Source organism: Ranitomeya imitator, chromosome 8, assembly GCF_032444005.1.
Source record: "Ranitomeya imitator isolate aRanImi1 chromosome 8, aRanImi1.pri, whole genome shotgun sequence".
Classification (NCBI taxonomy): Eukaryota; Metazoa; Chordata; class Amphibia; order Anura; family Dendrobatidae; genus Ranitomeya; species Ranitomeya imitator.
The window spans coordinates 14730492-14754927 of record NC_091289.1 but is presented as its reverse complement, the minus strand read 5'-3'; the positions used below and the strand labels follow the sequence as shown (position 1 = coordinate 14754927).

At 46.7% G+C, this 24436-nt stretch overlaps 1 protein-coding gene across 1 annotated transcript in view; it reads left to right on the top strand.

Moving 5' to 3' along the window:
* Nucleotides 1-24436, top strand: part of QARS1 (glutaminyl-tRNA synthetase 1) — a 56460-nt gene that overhangs the window by 549 nt on the left and 31475 nt on the right. The window contains exons 2-7 of the mRNA XM_069736365.1: nt 4634-4781; nt 6367-6476; nt 8512-8587; nt 10193-10257; nt 10972-11025; nt 19200-19254. Of these exons, the coding sequence (XP_069592466.1) occupies nt 4634-4781; nt 6367-6476; nt 8512-8587; nt 10193-10257; nt 10972-11025; nt 19200-19254 (508 nt within the window). The remainder of the gene's footprint in view (nt 1-4633; nt 4782-6366; nt 6477-8511; nt 8588-10192; nt 10258-10971; nt 11026-19199; nt 19255-24436) is intronic.

The following is a 24436-nucleotide window of genomic DNA, read 5'->3' as shown; positions in this document are numbered from 1 at the left end:
AGTGTTTCACTTCTGCTTTCGACCATACCTCTATTGCTTCATGTGGCACTTTGCTCTGTCTGTTGCAATAATGAGCAGCCTTGCGTCAGGTGGGTCACGCTCTGAACTCCGGCCTTGCGTCAGATGGGGCACGCTTCGCCCTCCCGGCCTTGCGTCAGGTGGGGCACGCTCCGACCTCGCCTCAGGTGGGGCACGCTCCGGCCTCGCCTCAGGTGGGGCACGCTCCGGCCTCGCCTCAGGTGGGGCACGCTCCGGCCTCGCCTCAGGTGGGGCACGCTCCGGCCTCGCCTCAGGTGGGGCACGCTCCGGCCTTCGGCCTTATGTCAGGTGGGGCACTCTCCGCCCTCGCGTCAGGTGGGGCACGCTCCGCCCTCGCGTCAGGTGGGGCACGCTCCGCCCTCGCGTCAGGTGGGGCACGCTCCGCCCTCGCGTCAGGTGGGGCACGCTCCGCCCTCGCGTCAGGTGGGGAACGCTCCGGCCTCGCCTCAGGTGGGGCACGCTCCGGCCTCGCCTCAGGTGGGGCACGCTCCGGCCTTCGGCCTTATGTCAGGTGGGGCACTCTCCGCCCTCGCGTCAGGTGGGGCACGCTCCGCCCTCGCGTCAGGTGGGGCACGCTCCGCCCTCGCGTCAGGTGGGGCACGCTCCGCCCTCGCGTCAGGTGGGGCACGCTCCGCCCTCGCGTCAGGTGGGGAACGCTCCGCCCTCGCGTCAGGTGGGGAACGCTCCGCCCTCGCGTCAGGTGGGGAACGCTCCGCCCTCGCGTCAGGTGGGGAACGCTCCGCCCTCCCGGCCTCGCGTCAGGTGGGGCACGCTCCGCCCTCGCGTCAGGTGGGGCACGCTCCGCCCTCGCGTCAGGTGGGGCACGCTCCGCCCTCGCGTCAGGTGGGGCACGCTCCGCCCTCGCGTCAGGTGGGGAACGCTCCGCCCTCCCGCCCTCGCGTCAGGTGGGGCACGCTCCGCCCTCCCGGCCTCGCGTCAGGTGGGGCACGCTCCGGCCTCGTGTCAGGTGGGGCACGCTCCGCCCTCCCGGCCTCGCGTCAGGTGGGGCACGCTCCGCCCTCCCGGCCTCGCGTCAGGTGGGGCACGCTCCGCCCTGGCCCCACATGATTGCCTCCTCTGCAAGACAGGTTTTCTACTGTTAAGGCCGCCGTCACACTAGCAGTATTTGGTCAGTATTTTACATCCATATTTGTAGCCAAAACCAGGAGTGGGTGATAAATACAGAAGTGGTGCATATGTTTCTATTATACTTTTCCTCATATTGTTCCACTCCTGATTTTGGCTACAAATAATGATGTAAAATACTGACCAAATACTGATAGTGTGACGGCAGCCTAAGAAAGTAGACTCCAAAATAACAAATGGGGCAGGAATCCTCCTCCCCAGGTCCAATGCTGAGTCTCTGTGGGGGGTCTCTGTGTTTTGGCTGCAGCACTGACATCACGTGGAGTTGGATGAATGTGAGTGAAATTGAAGTCTAATCGAATTGTACTGAGATCCAGAATGCGGATTTGTTGTACTTCTCTCCTTGTGAACTCAGCAAAATCCTGGCCGCCATTTGGAAATAAAAAGCAAAACTAATACTCGCCTCGCCGCTCATCTGTCTGGTCCTCTTCTTTCCACTCCTGTGCGGTGCATCTCCGGCCTCGACACTATAGGCCAGGGCTTCCAGTTATGACCAGGCCCCAAAGGTCACTGTTTGTCGTGACATACGTCATGATATCACAACTCCACGGCATTCTAACGTGCAGGGACATTCGAGGTCTGGTTGCAGCTGGAAGTCTAGGCCTATAGCGAGGAAACCAAAGATGTGGTGTCAGAGGGTCGACCGGCGAGGGGAGCATTAGATCTTATTACATCCTACGTTATCTGCTTGGGGGTCTAAAAATATTGTAATAAAGAACATTCAGTTAGAGAATATTTTTGCTGTTATTTGAGTGTACCAGGAAAAATGAGGGAAATTGGATCTCACAAGATCCGCTCATGTCTAGTCGACAGCGCTGCAGCCAATCGCTGAGCTCAGCGATTGGCTGCAGCGCTGTCGACTAATCACTGAGCTCAGCGGCTCTGTCCAAGTTGACATGATGAGCCGCTGATTTGCTGCAGTGCTGTCGACTTTGCAGCCAATATCAGACACTGGGAGCAGCAGCGGAGACTCAGACTGGACCCGGGGAGGGGGAGTGAAGTTGTTTGTTTTATGTAATGGCAGATTGCAAATGGAGGTTTTCCAAAATTAGAAAATCTTTTTAAAGTTGTGGAACAATTACAACTCCCAACTTCCCCGGAGAGCCTCTGATTTCATGACTCCTGTCGCAGGTCCTGTAAATTCTCAGCGCCCTGTCAATGAATCGTGATCTGGAATCCGTGAGTCGGTACCAGAAATGGTCTGAAGAACAGCGGGATCAGCCCTGAATGAATGTGGCCCCTTGTGGTTGGAATGATTGGAGTGACTGGACTCTCCCAATGTTGACTGGGAACTTGCTGATTGGGGTTGAGTCGATATTCGTTTTCGGGGCCTTACGAGTAGCACATCTCTGCAGGATCAGTCCATACAAGTGTTTAGTTTGTTGTCTGTAACTATGGCGACACATAGACCTGTATCTAAGCTGTGTACTGGATTAATCAATTTGGCCAAACGCCTGAGCTAAAGGTGAAGGGCGTTGGGGCTGGGGTGTAGGTTCGGCTGCTGCAGAACTGGTTCTGCGGCCCCTGCTGTCGATGCGTTGTGTAATATAATTAGGTCTGACGACACAAGATGCGGGTGAGCCGGGGTTTACTTTTCCAGAACTTTGTCACCGCTCTGTATGACACGGATAACTACCATCTATATGATGTGGAGGCCGGAGATATCGGCCCTGCTCCCATGTCTTGGGGCTACGTGTCCTGAGAATCCAGCCAGTGTTAGCGCAGAGGGTAGCTGCACGGGACCCCCACTTATCAGGAGAAATGGTTATTAATGGGTTATGGAGGATTAGAAAAACATGGCTGCTTCCTTCCAGAGACAGCGCCTCCCTGGTTTGCAGGTTGTGTTTCATATGGGAGAAAAGTATCCGTGTGTTTATAATCCTGGTAAACCCTTAAAAAATTTTCTGCAATTGGAAGGCGCAGTAGTAGGCGACCATTGGAGGGGCTATCCCTGGCCTTATGGGGGGGCACTGGTGTTGGCACAGGCTGGCCGCTCGTCAGGTATTTTGCATGCTTTCTGCTTTAATATGACAGGTGCACAGTAATTTTGCAAGTGGCCAACAAATGCCAACTCTGCAGTGGCCCTGTACCCCGAAGTGTAAATAGCCTGAAGACCCCTTAATGGTGCATCTGGCTCCCAGCACACAATAGGCGTGAAGGAATTCGTTGGTTGGTACAAACACCTCGCTGTTGTTGACGCTCGCAGGGGAATTGCAAAAATGTTCACGTCTAGTCGCATCACCAAAGCGAGAACATAGAGACCTTCACGTGGTTTCCAGTAAATGACGTCTGTCGCTTCGGGGATTGTTCTTCTGCTTTTAGCCTGGTGACATGTCGCTTCCTTCTACTGGTGAAATATTGAAGGGGTTAGGGAAACATGCCACTTTATTCCAAATAACAGCGCCTCCTTTGTGCATGGGTTGTGAGTGGTATTATTATTTTGCACCTTTGACTTCAACGGAGCAGAGCTGTAATATCAGACGCAACCCAAGGACCGGGGGCGGCGCTGGTTCTGCTAAAATGGCAGCCATGTTTTCTCCTTGTAGGGTCCGTTTGGACTTTCTGCATCACTATTCACTGCGTAAATGAGCAGAGTTGGTTGTGTAATACTGTAGGACCCACTCTTCTCCAAAGTGGGGGGACAGGGAGTGCAGTTATCGTGAGATCCATCATCTGCAGGAGATGTGATACTTACCGGCCACAGTCCTGGAGGTTTCACCACACGAGGATTTTACAGAACCGGTTAAGTTAATGATGGGTAATTTCCTTTCCGCTCCCATCCCCATCTCACATGCACAAAGAAAAAAATTCACGTGTGCATCATGCAGCCTGAATGTGGAAATCCTCCCTGTATGTGGTGTCCCTGCTGCCATGTAACTGCACCACATCACCGATCGTGGCCTCGGGGCAGCTCCATGGTGGCTTACTGGTCGGTAGAAGCACAGCGAAGTCACAAGGCTCCGGACGGGACAATCCTTGTCTGGTTATGTGATCGGGTCTGTGCCCCTTCAGCAGCACCAGGGATCAGTAGCCTCCTCAGTATACGGGTACACTGGGTATAGTTCTGATTCCCATCAATCTCAGGAGGATTTAATTCTACATGGTTGTGTAGCATCGGTTTTCTTACTGCACCGCTCCGGCTGCAGCGTTCAATCACCAGCGCAAAACCAGAGCCGTCCAGTGACGTCAGCGGCACACGGTGAACTATTCCCAACATGTCAGGGGGACGATTCTCTGGTTACAGCCCCCTCTACACAGAATTAACCCTTACACAGCTGCACAAAATACTAGAAATCCATCTGGCTTCAGTGTTGGTCGTGGGTGAAGACCACCATGGAGTATCACTCAGAAGTCATGGTGCTCTGAATGGTACATATAGCAATACATCCTGCTACTCCGGTAAAGGTGATGTTTTCTTGACCAATAAGGACCCTTTCTTGATTTTTAGGCCCAGGCCGTGTTGGGACAATCCATCGACAAAGTCATCGGTACTCTCATCTACAATGTGTCCACTCGCCTCAAGGACACCAGGAGACTGGGGTTTCTTGTCGGATACGTCATCAATAAGAAAATCTCCACTGATCTGCAGCTGAATGGTAATTCTCCTGTATGTTAAATACAGGGCGAGTCTGTGGCGGCCTTACAATGGGCACGAAGCGCTAGTGCTGGTAAACTGCAAGCGCCTGTAATCCAGTGTGCCAAAAGTGTATTGAAGTTGCTCAATAATTTGCTGATACTTGGGGACATAAATATGCCAACTAGTAGGTGGTGTAAAAACGTTAGAAAATTATGTATCCTCCAGCAGTAACCACCTTGATAAATCTGGTGTAATTGAACCGCTTCCAGATGTCGCCACAAAAGTTGAATGCAGGGTATGGAGCTGGCGCAGGGTATGGAGCTGGCGCAGGGTATGGAGCTGGCGCAGGGTATGGAGCTGGCGCAGGGTATGGAGCTGGCGCAGGGTAGCAGTGATCGCTGCTTTCTCTGATCCCAGTTTTAGGTGTCCTCCAACCTCGTCCTTCCACCCCCATTTTTATATATATTAAAAAAAAAAAATGAAGTCTGATCTCTCAGAAAAAAAAATATATATTTGTGGTAAACACTGTACAAATATTTAAAACAAAAAACACAATCGAAACAGAAATGCAGATTTTTTTTTTTTTGGGTAGTTGGAAAATGCAATGAAAGTGATCAAAGCCTTTTATGTACACCAAAATGATACCAATGAAAACTGAAGTGCTCCTCGCTAAAAAAACAAACAAAAAAACAAGCCCTCACATCTCCATCAATGTAATAATAAATAAGTTACGGGTTTAAGAAGGGTATGTTTTTTTTTGTATTTAAACCACTTCTTTTTTTTCTTTAAATACAAAGTTGGAATGTCAATTTATTTTCTCCTTTTCACCTCATTTTTCGTGTTTTTTTTTTTTGTACATTTATAAGGATGAATGGACAGTGTTGCTGAAAACGACAAATCCTACAAAAGTACAGGCCGTCTTATGTTATATAGATGGAAAAATAAAAAGGTTTTGGCTTTTGGAAGAAGGGAGGGAAAGGGAAACATTGTCTAGTCTTTACTGTCTAAATGTTAGACCGTGTTAGTAAATCTGCTCTGTTTTTCTGGTTTTGCTCAATGCCTCTTTTGTCCATTGGTTGGACTCTCTGCGATGTTAAAGGGGGTCTCTGGCTCCGCTCACGTCCACACTTGGAGGTGAGCGGCTCTGTCGTTTGCACCTGTTACATTCATTAGGATGCTCGATCCCGCCTGAACGTGCTCACAGCCTCGTAAATGTCATTAGCGTCACTAACCTCCAGGGGCGGAAGTGAGAAGTGCCAGAGAACCCTTTTTTAAGAAGTCTCGGCCCAATCTATTTGTATTCCATGCTCCTGACTTTTGTGTAGGTTCATCTCAGGATACTCATGAGTCCTTGTCTTTTTGTCCTCTGAGATGTAAAAAAAAAAAAAAAAAAATCAAAAATCTCCGAAAACATTTTATTAAACCTCTAAGTGTGATAAAAATTAAATTGGGCCCAGATAGGATGACGACGTGTGCGCATCCAGCTCCCTGTCCTAATTTAATTACCTGCACATCTCATTCTCCCCTGCGCAGTAGTTTGCTCTATGCTTTTCTTGTTAATTTTGTACCAACATCTTATCCCCCTCCTTGCTTGTGATCTCCAGCCGCATTGGAATATGTGAAGGGTCATCCCGTGGACCCCATCGATAATGCTGATTTTGAACGAGAATGTGGAGTTGGGGTTACTGTGACACCAGAGCAGATAGAAGAAGCTGTGAGTAATTTCATGATCTGGCTTTCTGCAAGAATGAGTTCAGCGTAAATCTGTTACATGTCTTAAGGTACGGTTACACTAAACGATTTACCAACGATCACGACCAGCGATACGACCTGGCCGTGATCGTTGGTAAGTCGTTGTGTGGTCGCTGGGGAGCTGTCACACAGACAGCTCTCCAGCGACCAACGATGCCGAAGTCCCCGGGTAACCAGGGTAAACATCGGGTTACTAAGTGCAGGGCCGCGGTTAGTAACCCGATATTTACCCTGGTTACCATTGTAAAAGTAAAAAACACAAACACACTACATACTTACATTCCGATGTCTGTCACGTCCCCTGGCATCAGCTTCCCTGCACTGTGTCAGCGCCGGCCGTAAAGCAGAGCACAGCGGTGACGTCACCGCTGTGCTCTGCTTTACGGCCGGCCGGCGCTGACACAGTGCAGGGAAGCTGACGCCAGGGGACGTGACAGACATCGGAATGTGAGTATGTAGTTTTAAAAAAAAAAAACAAAAAAACTTTTACAATGGTAACCAGGGTAATTATCGGGTTACTAAGCACGGCCCTGCACTTAGTAACCCGATGTTTACCCTGGTTACAGGTGAACACATCGCTAGATCGGCGTCACACACGCCGATCCAGCGATGACAGCGGGTGATCAGTGACCAAAAAAAAGGTCCAGCAGGGGCCTGATCGTTGGTCGCTGTCACACATAAAGATATAGTTAGCGGGATCGTTGCTACGTCACAAAAAGCGTGATATTGCAACGATATCATTAACGATATCGTTATGTGTGAAGGTACCTTTACCCTGTATTATACTCCAGAGCTGCACTCACTATTCTGCTGGTGCAGTCACTGTGTGCATACATTACATTACTGATCCTGAGTTACATCCTGTATTATACTCCAGAGCTGCACTCACTATTCTGCTGGTGCAGTCACTGTGTGCATACATTACATTACTGATCCTGATTTACATCCTGTATTATACTTCAGAGCTGCACTCACTATTCTGCTGGTGCAGTCACTGTGTGCATACATTACATTACTGATCCTGATTTACATCCTGTATTATACTTCAGAGCTGCACTCGCTATTCTGCTGGTGCAGTCACTGTGTACATACATTACATTACTGATCCTGAGTTACCTCCTGTATTAGGCTATGTTCACACTTTGCGGATTTTGCTGCGGATCCGCAGTGGATTTGACCGCAGCGGATCCGCAGCAGTTTCCCATGAGTTTACATTACAATGTAAACCTATGGGAAACAAAAAACGCTGTGCACATGCTTTGGAAAAATCCGCGCGGAAACGCTGCGGATTACATTCCGCAGCATGTCACTTCTTTTCTGAGGATTTTCACCAGCTCCAATAGGAAACTGCAGATGAAAATCCGCAGAAGAAACCGCAGTAAAAACCGCAATAAATCCGCAGTAAAAACCGCGACGGGTTTTCACTGCGGATTTTGGAATTCTGCTGCGGAAAAATCCGCAGTGGAATCCGCAAAGTGTGAACATAGCCTTATACTCCAGAGCTGCACTCACTATTCTGCTGGTGCAGTCACTGTGTACATAGATTACATTACTGATCTGGAGTTACTTGTATTATTATCCAGAGCTGCACTCACTATTCTGCTGGTGCAGTCACTAGGTACATACATTACATTGTTACCATCCACCTCTCGTGTCTCCCCTTTTCCTCCTAGTTTGTAAGCTTGCGAGCAGCAGGGCCCTCACTCCTCCTGGTATCTATTTTGAACTGTATTTCTGTTATGCTGTAATGTCTATTGTCTGTACAAGTCCCCTCTAGAATTTGTAAAGCGCTGCGGAATATGTTGGCGCTATATAAATATAAATACAAAAAAATTATTATTAAAAAAATTATTATTACATTACTGATCCTGTACTGATCCTCACTTCCTGTATTCTACTCCAGAGCTGCGCTCACTATTCTGCTGGCTAAAGAGCTGAAATACCCTACATCCCTTGCTTTGGTCTGTATAGTGATTTTGTTCCCTCTGAATTTGCAGGTTGAAGCGGTTATACAGAAATATAAAGAGCAGCTGTTGGCCGAGCGCTATCGTTTTAACATGGGTTTACTAATGGGTGAGTCCTTTTTACAGCTTTAAAGGGACTCTCTTCCAGGTTTTTACTTCCTAGTTTGAGGGCAGACAAAAATAGTGACAGAGCTCCTGATTCCATCGTTGTTATTATTTGGCTGCTTCCTGTAGTTTTGGTACAGTCATCTCTGGGAGTGCTGTTGGTGGTAATTGCTGGCATGGCAGGATTATAGAGCTTGTCTCCTTTCTTACACCAATCAGTTGTTTTTTTGTGGGGATAGAAGGAGTTCATCAATGAGATGAATAGCGAGGCTGCAACAGGTAAAACTGTGATTTGTTTAAGCTACAGCAAGAAGCCCAGTAAGTGACCAGTGTAAAACTGCTGATCTGCACCTCCGAACAGAATGAAGAAAATGTGACTAGGTTTCTAGCAGCTGTAACTGCAGTAAATAAGAAACAAAGTGCAGCAGACGCTGTGTGCAAACTCTGAATATAGGCAATGTAGACTGAATTCCTGCCATGTAGAAGATAATTATAAAATAGAGGTCCATAATGTGCAGATCGGCCAATCCATATGAGCCCACCAGCCACGACAAGGCGCGGTTTTGTTGATGCCCTAATTCTGTCATACACGTCTCAGCAGGAGCCAAAGGCCTGCAAATTTATAGGGTATGTAGGATCCAACACTAATTAAGAACAGTTAAATATGGAGGCTGTCACCACCTCAAATTGTATGCCACAATGTCCAGCACTTCCTGACAGAAAGAAACAAGCGTGGACAGGTTCAGTCGCCTGTGACTGCAGCATGTACAACCAGAGAGTGCCGCGGCAGGGGATGGCCTTCATATTTGCAATTGCTGAGCACTCTTCCTCCCATCAGCAACTTTTAGCCCAAGAGAGATAAGTCTGATAGCAAGAGTAAGGCTGTGTGCACACGTCAGGATTTCTTGCAGAAATTTTCCTGACAAAATACGGACATTTCTGCCAGAAATCCGCATGCGTTTTTACGGCGATTTTGATATGTTTTTTGATGCGAATTTTTTTTTTTTTTTTTTTGTGCGTTTTTTCCCAAATGCATAGAATTGCGGGAAAAACGCAGAAAATCCGCAAAAATAATGAACATGCTCATTTTTTTACCGCGATGCGTTTTTTTCGCGGAAAAAACGCATCCATGTGCACAAAACATGCAGAATGCATTCTAAATGATAGAATGCATAATGTATGCGTTTTTAATGAGTTTTTATAGCATTTTTAGCGCGAAAAAACATGAACGTGTGCACATGGCCTTAGGGTCCCATCAGAGAAAGGTCACCTTGTCATGGCTGGGGGGCACACATGAATTGGCCAATTTGTGCACTAAGTATTGGAATTTATTAAATCTAGTCTATATGTCAGTAATGCCGTTTAAATTTCCTAAATTCAGTGTTTGGCGCGCACAGTGTGTCGCTACGCTTTTGTCTTTGACTATGTGGTGATATCCTCCTGGTGGTTGTCAATCAGTCAGGAGGCCCCGTAGCATACGAGCTCACGCTCAATTGGTGGGTTTGGGTGCCCTTTATTTGGGGTTGTCGCACCCTTTTAGACGTGAGACTTCGATAAATGTAGTTCCATCATCTAATCCATCTCGTGTTCTTTTTTTTTTTTTTTGCAGGGGAGGCAAGGAACAGACTGAAGTGGGCCGATGGAAAAATCATTAAGAATGAAGTAGACATGCAGGTAAGGGGGGTAATGCCATTACAAAACATTATCATCTATCCACAGAATGTATCATCGCTAGCGGGTCTGACTGCTGGGACCCCCACTGATCCTGAGAGGGTGCCTCAGTCTCCTGTGTCAATAGAGCATGTGCAACCACTGTTCCCTGTCTGCAGGACTGTCCGTCACACGTGGTCACTATTTCTTCACACAGGGGACTTTGAGCTCTATGTTCTCAACATAGATGGGGTCTCAACAGCCAGACCCCCGGTCATCATAATGGGTTTTTACAATTCCTGATAAGCGGCATCCAATGTGCATTGCAGCCTGTTATTCCCTATAGTAGAGTATGCACTTATTATTGTATGTAGGGAAACCAGTCATTGTATGTGTATGGCCATGGCCAGCTTTACACTGCATCCAATAAAACGAGGGTCTTTGCAGTGATCGTCCATAGTAGTCCTGAGTTGCCCCTCTCTCCTTCCCAGCTCCGGCCAGCACTTTCATACCATTCCAGCATTGGGGACTATTCCTATTGCCTCCCATTCTGTACCCCGGGATTCTGGGGGGGTCAATGATTTGGACTATAATTAGTGTCTGCGGCACAATTGCTTAGAATAACTTTGCATGCGGTGAGAGGTGGATTTCACCTCTGCTCTGCTTTCCCTGCTGCTTTCTCAGAGCTTCCGATGACCTGCCGGCTATTAACCTCCAACCTTTCATTCCCCACCGCAGGTTCTGCACTTACTTGGTCCAAAGACAGAAGCTGATCTAGAAAAGAAACCCAAGGTATTTTGTTGACTTGTTAAGTGTGACAGTAAATGGGTGATTTGTGTGACCCCCGCATGACCGAGGTCGCTTTGATGCATCGGAATCCCCCCCCCCCCCCCCCCACAACTGCACAACCAGTCCTTTAACATTCCTGGGTCGGAGACGGTCAGTCTGGAGACGGTCAGTCTGCTCCTCCTGCAGTAAAACCACTTTGTGTAGCTCCCTGCTTCCCGATTTACCCTACTCTAACGGGGAGACCTGGAGGTTTTTAGGGATTATTTCCGGTAATGTATGGATAAATGGCCGCTCATCGGCACAATTGTCCTTAAGTTAAGTTTGACCCATCCACAATAAGATGTAGTCGCTTCGATTGAGCAAAGGGTTAAAACATGTTCACTGAAATATTATGGAATTGCTGTCACAGCAATTTCCCTGCATACATCCATGGGCTCTGTATACTGAAGAGCCATTTACCATCTGCTTTTAGCAAACCAGCAGCTGTAGAAAGTGCCGGGCTATAAACCACTTATCAGAAGTGTGAGGCGGGGGAAGGGTAGGAACCATAGCCCTACTGAAATAGATCCGGCTGCCCGTGCCGTAACGATGAGGAGGGTGATACATATGCGGAATTAAACATGAACTTTAAATCCTTCACAACCAATTTATCCCATTGGCTTCTGCTCACCGAAAGCCATGAAGGTGCTGTGTGCCCATCCAAACACCCGCCATCGCTGCCCCAGTCTTCCAAGGGTATAACTGTTATTTATTTTGCTTGCTTATATATCTCTATCCTATTCCATAGCACTTTACAGACATTGTCATCGCTGTTACCATTATCTTTGGCATGTGGGAAGAAACCGGAGCCTCTGGAGGAAACCTAGGAACACACAAGTTTCCCAGCGGTGCAAAGCAACAGTGCTAACCACTGAGCCCCCTTACAGTGCTAACCACTGAGCCACCGTGCCGCCTATATAATGCATTAAGATGAAAGAAGGAACCCATTCTCGCTCTTCATTTAAACACTGTACTGTGGGTATACGCTAGGTGAAAGGGTTGGCTATGCCCTCTTCTCAGACACGAGGCAGCTCCGTTTTAGGCTAGTGTCAGCCTGAGTTAGAGCTACAGCACGATCCGCTGCCGGCAGCATCTTTTCAATTCCCGGCCAGTGACATCCCCGATGTGCTCGATGGAGACAAGTCCGGAGATGCCGTGGCAGCACGTTTAGGCCACGCAGGCTGCTCCATAGTAGCATGAGTATCATGATGAGAAAGGGGTCTGTGTCTACACAAACCATCAGAAGACATCTTCACAACATTGGGCTACAAAATGGACGTCTGGTCTCACAGCACTGATTTGTCAGGCTATTATGCAGCAAAACAAGACTGCAATGGAGACTGGCACGGAGGTTTGTACCCTTCAGTGAGGAGTCCCGCTTTTGTCTGGAGACTACGTGGGCACCGCCATGAAGAGCCCTTGAGAGATCGAGCACATCAAGGACGTCACCGGTCGGTGATTACATAGTGCAAACCCCCTCCTCCTCACCTGGGGGCTCCTGATGCTGTCCTCTGGATTGAGGTGAGGGAGTTTGGACCTTGACCATACTGGTACCGTCCCTCCCTTCTCCATAGATACTCTTCAAGGTGGTGGGGTGGAACTTATAGGGATTATGGATGTTCCAGCTATTTCCCCTTACATCGCGCAGTCTTTCCTAAAGGTACCGTCACACTGAACGATATCGCTAGCGATCCGTGACGTTGCAGCGTCCTGGCTAGCGATATCATTCAGTTTGACACACAGCAGCGATCAGAATCCTGCTGTGATGTCGTTGGTCGCTGCAGAAAGTCCAGCACTTTATTTCGTCGCTGGACTTCCTGCTGACATCTCTGAATCGGCGTGTGTGACGCCGATTCAGCGATGTCTTCGCTGGTAACCAGGGTAAACATCGGGTTACTAAGCGCAGGGCCGCGCTTAGTAACCCGATGTTTACCCTGGTTACCAGCGTAAAAGTAAAAAACAAACAAACACTACATACTTACCTTCCGCTGTCTGTCCCTCGGCACTCTGCTTCTCTGCCCTGTGTAAGCACAGCGGCCGGAAAGCAGAGCGGTGACGTCATCGCTGTGCTTTCCGGCCGCTGTGCTCAGTCAGTGCAGGAAAGCAGAGCGCCGAGGGACAGACAGCGGAAGGTAAGTATGTAGTGTTTGTTTTTTTTTTTACTTTTACGCTGGTAACCAGGGTAAACATCGGGTTACTAAGCGCGGCCCTGCGCTTAGTAACCCGATGTTTACCCTGGTTACCGGCATAGTTGGTCGCTGGAGAGCTGTCTGTGTGACAGCTCTCCAGCGACCAAACAGCGACGTTGCAGCGATCCGGATCGTTGTCGGTATCGCTGCAGCGTCGCTCAGTGCGACGGTACCTTAAGAGCTGACATCTGACAAAAACTTAACTCCACTTCCTCTGTATGCACCCTACCTTGTGCGCGCCAGTCAATCAACGCACGAGGGTTCCCGTATGCTCTCTCTGGCCAATGGGAGCGCTTTGCTCATCCTCTACACTGCCGGTCGGTTCATGCACACTCTTATAAAAATAAAGATTATTATTATTATGGGGGCACTTGTCTTTTTCTTCCACAGCTGGGCTTTTTCAGCTCGCCAATCTAAGCCCCTTCTTTCTCTTTGGCTCAGTGATTTTGCAGCTCCAACTGCAGCTTTTGCAGTGTCGTTCCCACAGGAATGGCCTTCTCTCCAACAGGTACACACACAACTTCCTGTACAGCCTCTACATATGCCCAGACCTGGGGAGTCTCCCTCCTGTCCCTCCCCCACTATTATCCACTACGCCTGTGCCCTCTGCAAACAGAAGTGGCCAACAGGTCAGGCCTCAGCATTCTGCCCAGACTGCACCCTTTCCACCATACAAGGCTATAAGAAGCCCTCTGCCCCCCAGTATGGAAGCACACCCTCTCCTCAATCAGTAATTGACCTAACCAAGGTACCCCAATCCCTGATGCAGGTCCTTTACCTAACCCGTCAGCCATAACCAGTGCTACCTTCTCCAGGCGAATCACAGGCACCCATTCATCACCCTCAGCATGGCAGGACAAGGATGAGGTCCAAGAAGCACCCACTCCAGTACCTCATCTGGTTCTCCTTCTACATCCTCCAGGATGCTCTGTGTCTGACTTCTCTTCCCCTGAGGTAAGCCTTGGGTGCGACCTTGATTTCCGATTAGGTTTTGATCCTGACAAGGATCAAACTTCCAAACTGCAGGATATGGTCGACAGTTACTGGGAATCTTTACGAAACAGTGGGAACACCGGGAAAAGCGCTTCCCAGGTAGGAGGATACAGGATATCCAACTGCCTTTTGGTCCTGTTCTCCTCGGCAAATGGGCAGTATCCTCTGCCTCACCTGTCCGCTTCCTGATGGCTCCTTTCTCAAGGACTCCACTTCCAGATCGAGGCCCTTGCCAAGTCAAACATTTCTGCATTCCACCCGGGGATGCTCTAAGTCACCCATTCCCAATCTCTCTTCGACTCTGCATGAGCGTTCTAAGACAGATGATTGCCGCAATGGAAACCATCCCTTTCGCACAGTTCCACACTGGCCCTCCGGTCAGCTTGGGACAAAAGGATCTAGTCTCTGGATCATCCCACACTTCTGCCTCTTCTAGTGAGGCGGTCTCTGGCATGGTGGAGTCTCTCCCCTTCCATTCAGCAGGGTAAAAAACTTCCCTTTCTCTGGCAAGTTGTCACAACGGACATCGGTCTCCTCAGATGGGGGATGTCTTCCTTTGTCACACAGTCCAGGGTTGCTGGAACCCTTGGGAAACCTCCCTTCCCATCAACCTTCTGGAGATCAGACCATCTACCTCTCTTCTCCACTGGCAGGATCTTCTAGCGGAGTGACCAGTTCACATTAAATACAACATTGCCACGGCTGTGACATACATAAACCACTAGGACAAGACACACAGCAAGTTTGTCATGTCTGCGGTCTCACAGATTCTAACTTGGTCTGAGCGACACGTGCCAGCAATATCAGCGTTGCATATTCCACCCTGGACAACTGGACCACTGACTTCCTAAGTTGCCAGGGTCTTTTTTCGGATGAAAGGTCTCTCAACACTTCTTTGTTTGGTCAGATCTGTGAAAGGTGCGGTATTCCCGATGTCGATCTGATGGCGTGTCAGATCAATCACAAGGTCCCTGGTTTTGTGGGCTGGTCTCACGACCCCCTGGCAGTCTGTTACGATGTCCTGGTCACTCTCTGGTCTCCGTTTCAACTTACGTACGTTTTTACACCTCTTCCCTTGATGCCCAGACTTGTCAAGAAAATTGGGACGGAAGGTGTTCCAGTCATCCTAGTGGCTCCAGACTGGCCCAGCAGAGCATGGTACCCAGCATTAGTCAACCTACTCACAGATGTATCTTGGAAACTCCCAGACCGACTAGACCAGAGTCCCCTCTTCCATCAGAATTCTCAGTCCCTCAATTTAATGTATGTCCGTTGAGGCTTCAGTCCTGAGAGATCACGGTTTCTCGCCCTAGGTCATACAGACCATGATCGGGCAAGGAGACCTTCATCCTCATGCATTTATCACTGGACCTGGAAGGCCTTTTTGTGCTGGTGTGAGGATAGTCACACAGCACCCATGTCCTTTTCCCTTTCTTTCATCCTGGCATTCTTAGAATCAAGGTTGGAGTCCGGTTTGTCCCTTGGTACTCACAAGGTCAAGAATTCATTCAGGGTGTTGCTCGCCAAGCGCTGCCATATCGTCCCCTGGTTGACCCGTGTGAACTTGGCTTAGTCTTGAGCGTTCTTCAGGAACCCCCCCTTCGAGCCCATTCAGGACATATCATCTTCTCTTCTCTCCTGGATGTCGGCCTTTTTGGTTAAAATTACTTCTATTAGACTGGTTTCAGAATTAGCATCTCTTGCCGTTTTCCCTTCCTTGTCCTACACCAGGACAAGGTGGTCTTGTGACCAATTCCTTCGTAAGTCTCCCCGTTCTAAATCATTGAGGATATTGTCCCTCCTTCTGCCCGTCCCCTGTCAATCCCATGGAAAGGTCTTTCCACAAGCTGGACCTAGTCCGAGCCTTGCGTCTCTACTGCTAAGACAGCGTCTTTCAGACGTTCGAATGCCTTGTTTCATTCGTGAGTGTTGTCTTAAGGGACTCCCTGCCTCCAAGTCTAGTATCGTCCACTGGATCTATTTAGCTATTCTGGAGGCTTCTCGAGTTAAGGATAGACCCCAAAAAATCCCTCCCCAGGAGTGGGGGGTCTCCTGGGCAGTTCACAACCCAGATTTGCAAGGCTGCTACCTGATCATCTCTTCATACTTCCCAAGGTGCTGTAGGGTACATACTTACACCTTGGCTGATACCGGCCTATGAAGAACTGTGTTGCAAGTGGCGGTTGCCCGTTGTCGGACCTGATTTGAGCATGATGGTCCGTCCCCTCTTTTGGGACTTCTTTAGGAAGTCCCATAGTTACCTGACATCACTAATTAAATGATAAAGGATTTTTGGTGCTCCTCCTCGGACATTACAAATGGGGCAGCGGATGCGTTGAAAAACTGCATCCGCTGCCCCCGTTGTTCATTTCTTTCACAACGTACGTCGGCGCCCGACACATAGCGACGGGCCCATACCGACGCAAGTGTGAAAGTACCCTAATCCGTATTTTTCTCGTGCCCCCCTCCCCCCCCATAGGCTTTCATTGCCAGATTTTTTGCGCAATACGCTGACAAACACAGCATGCTGCGATTTTCTACTGTAAAATGCAGCTGAGAAATATACGGCAGATAGGAGCTGCCCCATAGAAAATCATTGGTCCGTGTGCAATGCGTAGTTTTTGCGCCTCTCATACGTCCGTAAAACTCGCTAGTGTGACCCCGGCCTAACTGATGAGTTTTGTGCCAGTCGGTGGGTGTACACTGCTGAGAAGCTAACTTTTTTTTTTTTGCCTTCCAACAGCAGCATACACCCATGGTTACCTGTGTCCCCCAATGAAGTAGAGATTTTTACGGTGAGTACCAAAAATCCTTCCTTATTGCTTCATTGGTGGACACAGGTAACCATGTGACGTCCTAAAGCGGTGAGTGCCAAAAATCCTTTTTTTTTTTTTTTTTTTTTTTTTTTCAGTTTACCCCAAATAAGGCTAAAAAAAGAGAAAACGCATATTTCTCTGAAAAGGCTTTTAAAAAGCTGTCACATGTGTTAAGACGGAATAAATTTATTATTAATAATAAACATAAGCGCAGTAAACCAGCACAAATGTGAAATGTTATAAAATGATATCAAAACGCTCCAGCCTTGAATCGCATTCTGATCAGTTTTGCAGAAAAGTCTCCTCCCAATTGGCAAAGCCACAATAGCTAGTGATGGAGATGGACAGACGCAAGATACTGGGAGTGGTGGCTCAGGGTGTGATTTGTGAGGTCCCGAACTTGCTATACACTGCAGCGCCATCTAATGGCCACATGATGCTAATGGTTATTTTCTGTGATCATTTCGCTTGATAAAGATAAATTCCAACCAAGCAGCGTTTGCAAAATGCACGTAAGCCAAAAAAAAAAAAAATGCCATTTTGCTTCTGTTATTAGGTCCCTACTGTAAAGGCCTCTATACATATTAGATAAAAGTTGTTTAAACTTGTCTGATCGGCTGACTGTCTTAATCTGGCCTTACACACTAGATGACTATCAGCCGACTCTCCCATACACAGGAGCGCTCGTTTGGGCGGCGGGTTCAACATAATTAAGTCAAATGTGTATGGTGGCCCTTAGGGTCCATTTACAATGCGCAATTATGGTGAATTGTTCCTAACAATGCTCGTTTTCTCATCTTGCAGTGTAAGGCCATGTGCACACGTTCAGTATTTTTCACGTATTTATAGCGAAAAAAACGTGATAAAAACGCGAAAAAAACGCTTACATATGCCTCCTATTTAGTGTATTCCGCATTTCTAGTGCAAATGTTGCTTTTTTTCCGCGAAAAAATCGCATTGCGGAAAAAAAAGCAACATGTTCATTAAAAATGCGGAATTGCGGGGATTCCGCACACCTAGGAATGCATTTATCTGCTTACTTTCCACCTGGGGCTGTGCACACCATGCGGGAAGTAAGCAGATCATGTGCAGTTGGTACCCAGGGTGGAGGAGAGGAGACTCTCCTCCACGGTCTGGGCACCATATAATTAGTAAAAAAAAAAAGAATTAAAATAAAAGTCATATACTTACCCTCTGATGGCCCCGGTGTCTTCCCGCCTCTCAGCGGTGCATGCTGCCGGTTCTGTTCCTATAGATGGTCTGTGTGAAGGACCTGCGATGACGTCGCAGTCCTGTGATTGGTCGCGTGACCGCTCACGTGACCACGACGTCATCGAAGGTCCTGCACACACACACCATCTATAGGAACGGACGCTGCTGAGGAGATCGGCTGTCTGCAGGGTGAGTATAACCATTTTTTTTATTTTTTTTATTATTTTTAAACATTCTATCCTTTACTATAGATGCTGCATCTATAGTAAAAAGTTGGTCACACTTGTCATACACTATGTTTGACAAGTGTGACCAACCTGTCAGTCAGTTTTCCAAGCAATGCTACAGATCGCTTGGAAAACTTTAGCATTCTGCAAGCTAATTACGCTTGCAAAATGCGAAAAAAACGCAAAAAAAAAAAATGCGGATTTCTTGCAGAAAATTTCCGGTTTTCTTCAGGAAATTTCTGCAAGGAATCCTGACGTGTGCACATACCCTAAAGCTGCCCACCACCCCATGAGCAATCTGAATGCACAAAACATAAATGTTCTCTGCAGCACATCATCCTTGGTAAATGACTCGTGCTGCCGAGTACAATGGCCGCCTGGGTGCACAGAGCCGCCTAGTACTGTAGCAGAGCTTGCAGCACGGCTCTGAACCGCGATCTGCGGACATGCATGTTGATAGTCGGGGGTCTTGTAACGCACAGTATACGGGCTGTTCTCCCACCAGGACCTCGGGTCGATTTACAGATCGGTCTAGTAGGAAGACCCATGACCCTTAGACGCAAATGGCCCCCGAAGTTCAGCGCTCGTCTCCCGTAATGTCGCCTCCATCACTGTACCGCTGCATGTCATCACCCAGCTTTCCCGGGCTCTGTATATCCATTACTGATTTACACCATTGTGTTTTATTTATTTGCATTCAGGCAGCGAAGCAAAAAGTTGTGGAGTCTGAGAAAAAAACTGATGAACCTGCGAACGGTGAGAAAGTATCTTCTTTTACTATTTACACTTTCTGTGAACTCTCACTTTTTTTTTAAATTTCTTTCTCTGGAAGCCACGAACAAAAGACCTTAAGGTTTCCCAGCAAAGCTGCGTCCTCTTGTTAACCACATGCCTGACATTCCTGTAGAGACACTGCCCCGAAACCTGTTCCTTACAACCTGCAGAGCATTCAGTTCACACAGACACCTCCTCCCCGGTGCAGAGCGGGACTCGTCACTATCAGCCATTCACAGGGTATCAAGGCCGCGTGTAATCTGAGAACACCGCGGATGTGTGTGGGAGATGCTGTCAGTCGCTATATGGAGCGTATGGCATCCTCCTGAGAAAGTGTCAGTCACTTATTACTATAGTATCATCCCTGGAGGCAGTATTATAGTAGTTATATTCCTGTACATAGTGGCAGTATTATAGTAGTTATATTCTTGTACATAGGGGCAGTATTATAGTAGTTATATTCCTGTACATAGTGGCAGTATTATAGTAGTTATATTCTTGTACATAGGGGCAGTATTATAGTAGTTATATTCTTGTACATAGGGGCAGTATTCTAGTAGTTATATTCTTGTACATAGGGGCAGTATTATAGTAGTTATATTCTTGTACATAGGGGCAGTATTATATTAGTTACATTCTTGTACATAGGGGCAGTATTCTAGTAGTTATATTCTTGTACATAGGAGCAGTATTATAGTAGCTATATTCATGTATATAGGAGCAGTATTACAGTAGTTATATTCTTGTACATAGGAGCAGTATTACAGTAGTTATATTCTTGTACATAGGAGCAGTATTATAGTAGCTATATTCATGTATATAGGAGCAGTATTATAGTAGTTATAGTCTTGTACATAGGAGCAGTATTACAGTAGTTATATTCTTGTACATAGGAGCAGTATTACAGTAGTTATATTCTTGTACATAGGAGCAGTATTACAGTAGTTATATTCTTGTACATAGGAGCAGTATTACAGTAGTTATATTCTTGTACATAGGAGCAGTATTACAGTAGTTATATTCTTGTATATAGGGGCAGTATTACAGTAGTTATATTCTTGTACATAGGAGCAGTATTACAGTAGTTATATTCTTGTATATAGGGGCAGTATTACAGTAGTTATATTCATGTATATAGGAGCAGTATTACAGTAGTTATATTCTTGTACATAGGAGCAGTATTACAGTAGTTATATTCTTGTACATAGGAGCAGTATTACAGTAGTTATATTCTTGTACATAGGAGCAGTATTACAGTAGTTATATTCTTGTATATAGGGGCAGTATTATAGTAGTTATATTCATGTATATAGGAGCAGTATTACAGTAGTTATATTCTTGTACATAGGAGCAGTATTACAGTAGTTATATTCTTGTACATAGGGGCAGTATTATAGTAGCTATATTCATGTATATAGGAGCAGTATTACAGTAGTTATATTCTTGTACATAGGAGCAGTATTATAGTAGTTACATTCTTGTACATAGGGGCAGTATTATAGTAGTTACATTCTTGTACATAGGGGCAGTATTATAGTAGTTATATTCTTGTACATAGGGGCAGTATTATAGTAGTTATATTCTTGTACATAGGGGCAGTATTATAGTAGTTATATTCTTGTACATAGGGGCAGTATTATAGTAGTTACATTCTTGTACATAGGGGCAGTATTATAGTAGTTACATTCTTGTACATAGGGGCAGTATTATAGTAGTTATATTCTTGTACATAGGGGCAGTATTATAGTAGTTATATTCTTGTACATAGGGGCAGTATTATAGTAGTTATATTCTTGTACATAGGGGCATTATTATAGTAGTTATATTCTTGTACATAGGGGCAGTATTATAGTAGTTACATTCTTGTACATAGGGGCAGTATTATAGTAGTTATATTCTTGTACATAGGGGGCAGTATTATAGTAGTTACATTCTTGTACATAGGGGCAGTATTATAGTAGTTATATTCTTGTACATAGGGGCAGTATTCTAGTAGTTATATTCTTGTACATAGGAGCAGTATTATAGTAGCTATATTCATGTATATAGGAGCAGTATTACAGTAGTTATATTCTTGTACATAGGAGCAGTATTACAGTAGTTATATTCTTGTACATAGGAGCAGTATTACAGTAGTTATATTCTTGTACATAGGAGCAGTATTACAGTAGTTATATTCTTGTATATAGGGGCAGTATTATAGTAGTTATATTCTTGTACATAGGGGCAGTATTATAGTAGATATATTCTTGTACATAGGGGCAGTATTAGGCTAGGTTCACATTGCATTAGTGCAGTCCGTTTAGCGCATACGCTAACGGACTGCGTTAACGCAGTGTCCAAAAAGGATCGCGTTTAGCGATCGCGCTAGCGCAGATGCCCGATAGCGAGAACGGATACAAAAACGCTGCAGACAGTGTTCGAGGTCCGTCACAAAATAACGGAGCATCGCTAACGCATGCCAAATATGGCATGCGTTAGGATGCGTTACATACATTGCGGTCAATGGGTGCGCTAACGGATCCGTTACATTGCGTTAGTGGCGCTATGCAACTGATTCCGTTAGCAGATACCTACTTACGCAATGTGAACCTAGCCTTATAGTAGTTATATTCTTGTACATGGGGGGCAGTATTATAGTGGTTATATTCTTGTACATAGGAGCAGTATTATAGTAGTTATATTCTTGTACATAGGAGCAGTATTATAGTAGTTATTTTCTTGTACATAGGAGCAGTATTATAGTAGTTATATTCTTTTACATAGGGGGCAGTATTATAAAAGTTACATTCTTGTACATAGGAGCAGTATTATAGTAGTTATATTCTTGTATATACTGGGCAGTATTATAGTAGTTATATTCTTGTACATAGGAGCAGTATTATAGTAGTTATATTCTTGTATATAGGGGCAGTATTATAGTAGTTATATTCTTGTACATAGGGGCAGTATTATAGTAGTTATATTCTTGTACATAGGGGCAGTATTATAGTAGTTATATTCTTGTATATAGGGGCAGTATTATAGTAGTTATATTCTTGTACATAGGGGCAGTATTATAGTAGTTATATTGTATATAGGTGGCAGTATTATAGTAGTTATATTCTTGTACATGGGGAGTAGTATTATAGTATTTATGGTACGTATGATAGTCTTATATTGATTGGTGAGTATGTGGCCTCTGTAACCTCTTTGATTGCTGATATAACGGGACTCCACAATGTAGTCTTTTCAGTTGTGTATGACTACTGATGATCCATCTTCTTGTCCTCCAAGAAAGGCCAAATGTTGCTACAAGCTGAATTCAGTTTTCTTGGATAGCCCCCTGTGATCATAGCCTTTGCTGCAGTGTCCCCATCATTGCAAGCAACAAATTCTTTATTATTGATTAGGGCTCTTTACGGGCAGATATTGGTCCATTGATGTCGTATACTGTGAAGTTCTGTTGAAAATTTCTGCAGTGCGTAGATGAGAAGTGTAAAATCCTGTCCATTTATCTACATGGTATTTTGAAGCCAAAAGCTACGTGTATTTACCCTTTATGGAAGGTTTTCTGCCCCCATAGAGGACCTAGTCATAATCTGACAAGAGCTAATCATGGATGGGGGATTCTCGGCAGGGCCATGATGAGTTAATTCCAGTACTCGGACATTAAATAATATAGAATCTGATAATCTGGAACATCACAGAACTGTGATCTGCTTTTCTATGACCACCCAATAATGCGCTACCTGTCTCGCCCTGCCAGATTAAAGGCACATTAATGCGCTGATTTATTTTTTATTATTCCACTTTTGCTTCGGTGATGTTGAGGGAGAGGGTTAATCCCCGCGCTCCTGTTTCTCTGGGCTCCTTTATACCAGGATTGTTTATCTAGCAATTAGAGGCGGCTGTTAACAAGATGGCCCAATTTCCAAGGGGCCTCTGTGGGCTGCAAGGAGTCTGACGATTTTCTCCCGAGGTGCTGGAAGGTGACATTAAGACGCTGCCTTCTGCCAGTTGGGAGGTTTCCCTGCTCGCAGGGAAAACACTGCATTATTGATAGTCTGGGTTGTTTTTTTTTTTTTTTTTTTCCGTTTTTTTTTTTAAGACTTGTAAGTTTATGAACAAGACTTGGATGAAGAGAGAGGCGTGTAATAAAATGATGGCAGCCGACACTTGTTTAATTGTCCTGGCAGTTTAGAGAGTCCGCAGCGGCTTTTATAGAGTCACAAGCTGGTGGAGCGCTGGAGAATAACAGGATGATGGGAGTATCTAGGGTTGTGTCTGGGGAAGTGTGTGCAGGAGGGGGCAATCTAGGCATCACCTGGACAGATACCCCCAGTGTGTGTACAGGAGGGGGCAATCTAGGCATCACCTGGACAGATTACCCCAGTGTGTGCAGGAGGGGGCAATCTAGGCATCACCCGCACAGATACCCCCAGTGTGTGTACAGGAGGGGGCAATCTAGGCATCACCTGGACAGATGACCCCAGTGTGTGTACAGGAGGGGGCAATCTAGGCATCACCTGGACAGATACCCCCAGTGTGTGTACAGGAGGGGGCAATCTAGGCATCACCCGCACAGATACCCCCAGTGTGTGCAGGAGGGGGCAATCTAGGCATCACCCGCACAGATACCCCCAGTGTGTGTACAGGAGGGGGCAATCTAGGCATCACCCGCACAGATACCCCCAGTGTGTGTACAGGAGGGGGCAATCTAGGCATCACCTGGACAGATGACCCCAGTGTGTGTACAGGAGGGGGCAATCTAGGCATTGCCCGGACAGATACCCCCAGTGTGTGTACAGGAGGGGGCAATCTTGGCATTGCCCGGACAGATTACCCCAGTGTGTGTACAGGAGGGGGCAATCTAGGCATTGCCCGGACAGATACCCTCAGTGTGTGTGCAGGAGGGGGCAATCTAGGCATCACCTGGACAGATACCCCCAGTGTGTGTACAGGAGGGGGCAATCTAGGCATCACCTGGACAGATTACCCCAGTGTGTGCAGGAGGGGGCAATCTAGGCATCACCCGCACAGATACCCCCAGTGTGTGTACAGGAGGGGGCAATCTAGGCATCACCTGGACAGATGACCCCAGTGTGTGTACAGGAGGGGGCAATCTAGGCATCACCCGCACAGATACCCCCAGTGTGTGTACAGGAGGGGGCAATCTAGGCAT